The 7,719-nt window shown below is 45.2% G+C and overlaps 2 protein-coding genes across 2 annotated transcripts; both read left to right on the forward strand.

The window, feature by feature from the left end:
* The first annotated feature begins 938 nt into the window (after positions 1-938).
* LOC128719321 (DNA repair protein RAD50) lies at positions 939-4,995 on the forward strand. The gene is made up of 3 exons (XM_053812945.1): positions 939-1,007; positions 1,076-1,851; positions 1,917-4,995. The coding sequence occupies exons 1-3, from the start codon at positions 939-941 to the stop codon at positions 4,993-4,995; spliced, it is 3,924 nt and encodes a 1,307-aa protein (XP_053668920.1).
* Positions 4,996-6,661: 1,666 nt separating this feature from the next.
* On the forward strand, positions 6,662-7,191 carry LOC128708473 (pro-corazonin-like). Its single transcript, XM_053803451.1, has 2 exons — positions 6,662-6,849; positions 6,915-7,191. The coding sequence occupies exons 1-2, from the start codon at positions 6,662-6,664 to the stop codon at positions 7,189-7,191; spliced, it is 465 nt and encodes a 154-aa protein (XP_053659426.1).
* Positions 7,192-7,719: the final 528 nt, after the last annotated feature.

Below are 7,719 nucleotides of genomic sequence, written 5' to 3' on the forward strand. Positions count from 1 at the left end.
GGCCAGGCAGTGACTGGCTAGCGACTGGTGATAGGTGATACGTTGTGGAGATGCAAAGCAGACGCTACTTCCGGATTCGATCACCATGGCCAGACGATTTCACTGACTCATTTTTCTCACATCATCACTGCAACCGATGATGTCCCATTTTTCTCGCTGCTGCTGAACGAGCAGATTGTGTTCTAGCCACCTTCACTTTAGGTTTTCCCGTCCACCCCTTGTAATCACACAGCAATGACTCACGCACTACGTGGAGACGTGTTTGTTCACGCGGGGCAGAACGCAATAGACAGTGGAACCACAATGGAACTGCACAACACACAGTGCCCGTCTGACGATTTCGCTCAAATTCGCGTTTTTTCTGCCCAGCGCCACCATCCAAGCAAGATCATCAGGCACCCAAACACACACAGCGAAACCGAACTGCGTATGAAACGAAGGTCTTCTTCTTCATTTCAAGTTGCTTTTGCGGTGGTGTGCGTGCAGGTTGCTGTAAATAAAAAAATCCGAAGAAACCCGACGTTTGCTGATGCGTATTCGAAATCGAACACAGCTGTCAAATGGGTTCGAAAGGCGATGGGTGATTTTCGAGAAATTCGAAACGAATTTTACAAATTTCGTTTCCGTCTGATACTAATTCCAGTTCATAATAAATAATTGCAACAGTTTCGATGTAGATATTTTACTTACATATCATTCTAGATGTGAATATACGAATAACAAATTTCGTAAATGAATTTGGCGTAGCAAATTTGGTCAGAATACGGTAAAATTCTCTCGGCGATTTACCCACTGTGCAAGACAATAGAGCGAAAACAGAAACGTTTGCTTGGAAGAGATGGCGAAACTAGTTGTCAAAGCAATCTTGGCGCTTATTTTGCAAAACGTTTCGTGAAAAGTCTTGTTTTCGGTTTCAGCAGTGTTAACCGGAATTCGTCATGTCTACGATTCATAAATTGGAAATACGAGGAATACGCAGCTTTGGTGTCGAGCGTGACGATGTTCAGGTAAGCAACGTTCATTGAAGGTGGGAATGTAAAAGTTTGTAAGAATCTAACCGGCTGCCCAATTTCAGCAACTAAACTTTCGGTCGCCGCTTACGCTGATCGTGGGGCAAAATGGTTGCGGTAAGACCACCATCATCGAGTGCCTTAAGTTTGGTTTAACGGGCGAGCTTCCACCGGGCGTCAACCGGGGTGTTGGTTTTATTCATGATCCCAAAATATTTAACACCGTGGAAAGCCTCGGACAGGTGAAGCTAATGGTGAAGGATTGCGCCGACAACATGGTGACAGCCATTCGCTCGATGAAAATAACCCACAAGGGAAAGAATCCCAAGTTCGAGACGATGGATTCTACCATCATTATGGAGGATTCCAAAACAAAGGAAAAAATCACCATGACACGGTCGCGTGTTGTGGACATCAATAACGAAATGTGCGACACAATGGGAGTGTCGAAGGCGATCCTAAACAACGTTATATTTTGCCACCAAGAAGACTCCTGCTGGCCACTGGATGAGCCAAAAGAGTTAAAGAAAAAGTTCGATGCCATTTTCGGAACCACCGAGTACAACAAGGCCATCGAAAAGTTAATCAAACAGGGAAAGGAATACAATGATAAGCTGAAGGATAAGATGAGAGATTTGAAGCTAATGGAAAATTTAAAAATACAAACTGAAACTAAACAGCTACAGTTGGAAGATGGAGACAGCAAACTAGAAAAGTTACGTGAAACTATTGCCGACCTGGAGAGCGATATTAAGCCGATCCAAATTAAGCTCGAACAATTGTCATTGGTAGAGCGACAGTATTCATCGCTGTTGGCAAAACAGATCGAATACAGCTCGAAGTAAGTATTTCACGTGCCACGTACGGTTTGTTCTGGTTTGCATAAAATTTTTGATTATTTTCTAGGATTAAAAGCAAACAAGAGCAAAACCAACAGCTGAAGTCAAAGATTAAGAAACTGTTCGAAGGGTCTTTGGCTGAGTTGGAAATGGAAATTAAGATATTTCAGCAAACCTCAGCATCGAAGCGTTCCGAGCTGGAAGAGGACGAATCGGAATTGCAAAGCATCAAGTCGAAGGATCATTCACTGCAGAACAAGCTCCACTCAATAGATGGGCAAAAGATTGAGCTTGCCGAAAAGCAGAAACGTGAACGTGAATTGCAGATTGAGCGAGGTAAAAAGATGAAGTCGCTCGGTGATAAGCTTACCATTCCATTATCCGATGACTATGGTGACGCTTCGATCAGCGCTAGTATTATAGATTCGGCCCTCAGCTCGATCCGCAATGCTTTGAAAACCCAAGACACAAATGTACAATCAAAGACCAAAGCGTTTGATGAAGAAGATGCTCGGGCTCAAAAAAGCATCGATAAATTGCGCGAAACCAAGGCAACCCTGGAGAGTGGTTCCATCTCGAAGCGCAAGCAAATTGACCAACTAGAACGGGAAAAGCTGCAAACCATGCGTGAGGTGACTGAAATAGAAAGATCTGCCGAAATGCTGAAGCGACTGATCGATGAAATCAACCGGCTTGAGCAGGAGTACGAAACACAGGTGGCAGCTGCAAATTTACCGGCAATGAAAAATGATTTGATCGAACGGAAGCAGCTTCGCGATCAGCTGCAAGGTGAGTTAGATCGTTTGGAAGAACGCATTAGCTCACTGGATGAGGTAGCGATGAAGGAAAATGAACTTACTCTGATGGAACAGCAATTTACAAGCCGTGAAACCGAGCTTGGCAGATTGCGCAACAAACACGCAGTTAACTTACGTCGTTTGTTTCCCGATCGCACCATTGAGTCGAAGTATAGGAGCAACATGCAAAACCTGTACGACGATTTGCAAAAGGAGGTAAAAACTGTGAATGATAAAATACGCCGAGCACAAGCGATTGTAACAGAGATGGAAACGACACGTAAAAATCAAAAGGCGCAACTTGACCGACTGGAGCGTGATTTGGGAGAAGCGGAAGAAAAGATTTACAACGCCTGTCGCGGTAATGATTACGAGGAAGTGTTGACCAAGCTGAAAGAAAAAATATCCAAAAACAATTTGGAGCATGGAGAAGCGCGATCGGCCGTAGTGTTGTACCAAAAGTTTATCTCCAACATCGAAAATGATCGCTGCTGTCCAGTGTGCGACAAGGGATTGGAGAGTGAAGATGTACACGATATCAGTGGTAAGTTGTCTGATGAAATTCGACGATTGCCGGAGAAGATCGAGACGCTGGAACGAACGCTCAAGAAGGATCATTCCGATTACGATAAGCTACTCGCTTTGAAGCCCATTTACGAACGGTTGGAAAAGCAAAAGAAAGAACTGCCTCAGTTGAAACAGCAACTGCAGGATACGGAAAAGCGCCTCACAATTGCATCGGACGAATTGGAGGAATATCAGCTAGCTGTGTCGGAACCGACCGCCAACATGCAGCTTATTAACTCGATTGTCGGTGATATGAGCATTCTAGACAAGCTTGGCAGCGATTTGGAACGCATGAAGCGTAATGTCGATGAGCTTCGAACTCAGCTGGGAACTCGCATTTCCGAGGGAGTGACGATTGAATCACTTAAGGCGGAACGTGAAACATTGCGCGTTAAGTTTAAAACGGAGCGAAATTTGGTTGAAGAAATGCGAACCACAATCGAGACAAAGACGGAAAAGCTTAACAACTTGCAGTCCCGCAACAATCAGATGAAGTCGAAGAAGCTGAAGCTTCAGGAATCAGTTCAATCATTGGAGCAGAAGCGTGCAAACGTCAGCGAACTGGGTGTCAAAATTATTACACTGAACGATGAGCTAAAAGATGCCGAACAGCAGCTTAACCCCGTAAAGATGCAACTGCAGAAGGAAGTAGAGCAAAAGCAGCGTGCAAAGGAACAAAATAATCGAGAGCTACAAAGGTTGCGCAAAACATTAGATGGGTTGCGTTGGGAGGAGACGGAAATCGCTCGGTTGGGATGTGAGTTGGACGAGCTGGCTGTGTTGAATTTGAGTGCAGAATTGAGTAATCTTCAGGCGAAAAAAGACCAGGTACAGCAGGAGCAAGACCAGCTGAAGCGGATTATGGAATGTAAGGCGAAAAGTATAGAAAAGCAGAGACATGACATTGCCAATCAACATTTGCAAGAACGCGACCTGCTAGACAACAGGGATTTGAAGCGTATTATACGTGAAACGACAGATCTAGAAGCGCAGCTAGCCGTGTTGGTTAAAAACATGGGAGAAATGGAAGTGGGAAGCGTACAGAAAGAACGCGACCGGCTTTTAGACGTTCGCGACGGTTTGCAGGCCAAGCGCAGTGAACTTAACGGTCAGACGGGTGAATTGCAGCGTCAACTTAACGACCTCCGCAAAGAGTTGGGTCGCGATGAATTTCGCAATGCTGTCCGGAACTACATCCAAAATTTGCACGAGACTATAGTGCTGCAAAAAATAATTAGCGATCTCAAAAAGTACAGGGATGTGTTTGAAGACGCATTAAGGGAATTTCACACGGAGAAGATGCAAGAGATCAATCGTACCATTTTTTCACTGTGGCGTGATATCTATCGCGGAAACGATATTGATTACATACGCATCAATACGATAGACGAAGGCGTGGAACGGACGGAGCGACGGCGATTGTACACGTACGGTGTAATGCAGGCAAAGAACGACGTAGAAATCGAAATGCGTGGTCGCTGTAGTGCCGGTCAGAGGATGTTGGCCTCGCTTATCATACGCTTGGCGCTAGCGGAAACATTCAGCAGCAACTGCGGCGTGATGGCCCTAGACGAACCAACTACTAATCTGGACCGAGAAAATATAGATTCGCTATGCTTAGCACTGCGACAGATTGTCTCCGAACGAGAAGGAGGTCCCTCTCAGCTGATTGTAATCACGCACGACGAGGATTTTGTGACCAAGTTGGAGAAGTTGGAGACTTATCATCGCATTTCACGTAACAACGAAGGCAAGTCGGTGATAAAAGAGGAAAATGTTTAAACGCGCCATTCCACGTGTAAGATGATTGTTGTTACTTAAGCATTGTTATACACAACCTTAACATTTTCAGGTTAAAACATGTAATAAACATGATTTATTTAAGAGTGTATCGTTCAAAATCAACAACGTTTCTCATTTCGAAATCTCGATCTAGGTTCTGTTTTTGTTCTCTTATTTCGTCCCAGCTTACAGGCAGCGTTGTTCTGATAGTATAACAGACAAATAATATCACTCTGAAACATCTTTCCATTTGTCACGAGAATCGAACGGTTTATTTTATCATTACTACTAAATCTTTTCTATACATTTGCCTTCGATACTGGAATGATATAGACTTCGGATTTGAAAAATTCTAAAATAATGTGCAATCAAATTCAGCGTTATTCAATCAATCAATCAATAATAATATATTTCTAAATCAAACCAGAGGTTGACCTTGTGTAAAAGATGTAACCGCTGTTGCAAACCAACGGCACGCACGGCAACCTTGTACCCAGAGATGAAACTACAAGCAATCGGTATTTATGGATCAACAATAGCCTCTTAATTGCTCCCAACCTCAAGCACACGTTACTTAGCGCTTTCCCTTGCTTTCCTTTCACGGGGACCGGCAAAGGGGAACTGTTTCAGGTTGGAGTATTTCTTCGGTTATCTATACCCTTATGCAAATGATACGTCTTTAGCTTTCTCAACAACAACCTTGATCTCCCGCCTGCCGGTCGCTTCCGCAAAACACTGCGCTTCTGCGTTGGCACGTCAGCAAATCCGTGGAACGTAATTTAGCTCCTTTTGTTTTTCAATCCCACTGAAAGGCGGCATGGCCATGCCGAACATATCCTTCCGCTACGAGCGAGAACGGGAATTCCGCCTTCCTGCTCGCTGGCGTATGATAATAACCAGGATCAAAGATGCCCTTATGCTTCTTGAATGCCCCGGAGGGTGGTGGCAGTGGGACTGCTGCTTGGCATATGGAGTGTTCTCTCGCCCCAGCCCGCATTGACGGAATCTTCGCGTACGCGTACGAGCGGTTTTGGAGGATTTTTCGGTTCGGTTACGCTATTTGCATAATTTTAACTCTCACCACAATCCGATTCACTTTAATTGATTGACTTTGATACGCTGATCCGTTCCTGTCGGCGGTGTGAAGAGGTGTTTGGTGTTACTGAGCTGGATAATGTGCGTGCATACGCACATCCCGGATCACAAGGACAAGGCAGTAGGGCTGGGTGTTCAGTACGTGATTTCGTCGAACTGATTTGTTGATGCGCTCGACTATGAACCGGTATTTCGTAGACAAGGCGAAGATGCTGTGAGTAGTATAAAAGCAGGCTGCAGGACAATATCTAGCCAACAGTGTGAAATCGAATTTGGACTAGCGACAGTCGGTTGGAACCTGTTGGCACGCTGGTGTAAAGTGAAGTTAGTTGGTGGTACACGTTAGTACTTACAATTTAAAAAAAAAAAACGGAATAAGCGAACAAGTGCCCGAATTGTGGTGATAAGGTATAGAAAGAATAGGCTATTTATATATTAACGCTATTATTACATTAAGAAGTGGTTCCGTTCACGGTTGGAATATTTAGCTCCGATACAGCTTTACTGTGGTGTGGTATTAAGAATACACGTTCAGGTTCATTCATATTTTCCACTCCAGATCTGGTTCAGTATGCTACATACACGCACAATTGCGTTCCTGCTAGTGGGGCTGGTAGTGTTGGTGAATGCGCAAACGTTTCAGTATTCCCGCGGATGGACAAACGGCAAGCGATCTTCGTCGGTGGAACCTATTGTTAATCAGGTCCCGGTTTCCGGCATATCCCCCGGAGCACTTAGCTCTTTAAAACCCAACGAAAAGTATGCACTCATGAGATGCAATTCTTGCACCCAAACACTAATTTTAAATATGTCATTCGAAACAGATCATTGCTGCGCCGGTTTTTGCGGAATCCGTGTGATCTACGAATCGCCAACCTGCTGGCTGGACATCCGAGCAAAGATCTGTACCAGCTGGGAAGTAACAACTACGACAGTTCGGAGTCGGCCGGATCCGCGTTCATTTTACCGCAGTTCCTAATGGATCCCGATGAAGGCAACGGAAACAGTAATTTGCCCAACGGTCGTCCAATCGAGGACGAATTGCGCTTCAAGCGCGGTACGTCGTCCGGTATGAGTGATCCTCGTCAGAAAATTGCCTAAACACCTACCCGTCAGCCGCCATCACACGCCATCACAGTCAGTCAATGCTTGAAGATCAAAATCTGCGGAAGCAGGTGCCTCCGTTTCGGGATTGTCCACGTGACCCGTAATCGTTCGCAAGATGTATCCTCGAATGCACGCCACGCCAACTGGAAACGATGATTTAATAATGATCCTCGGGTGGGGCAGACAGTCGAAGCGATTATTCATTTGTTGCGCAGTTTGACAACGATGTCCCCTGTCCCAAAACCCTCGTATGCTTTTCTCGTCTGCCGGTACGCTGTTTCCGGTGGCAGTCGGTACCGGTTGCAGCCATAGTTACAAAACCGTCCGTGTACCGATTGCACCACAGCCATGTCGCCAGAAGTTGTATTGTTGTATTCTAACCGCGGGAGTTCCAGCATGCCGCGGACCGTGCGAAAAATTGTGTATTATAATAGAAGATAAAGGCAAGACATCTTGTCGCGTTGATGCATAGTGGGCGTTCTGTTTGTTTTCTGTTTCTGGTCGGGCAGGCAAGCAGATCGA

The sequence above is a fragment of the Anopheles marshallii genome, chromosome 2, assembly GCF_943734725.1.
Source record: "Anopheles marshallii chromosome 2, idAnoMarsDA_429_01, whole genome shotgun sequence".
In the NCBI taxonomy this organism is placed as follows: domain Eukaryota; kingdom Metazoa; phylum Arthropoda; class Insecta; order Diptera; family Culicidae; genus Anopheles; species Anopheles marshallii.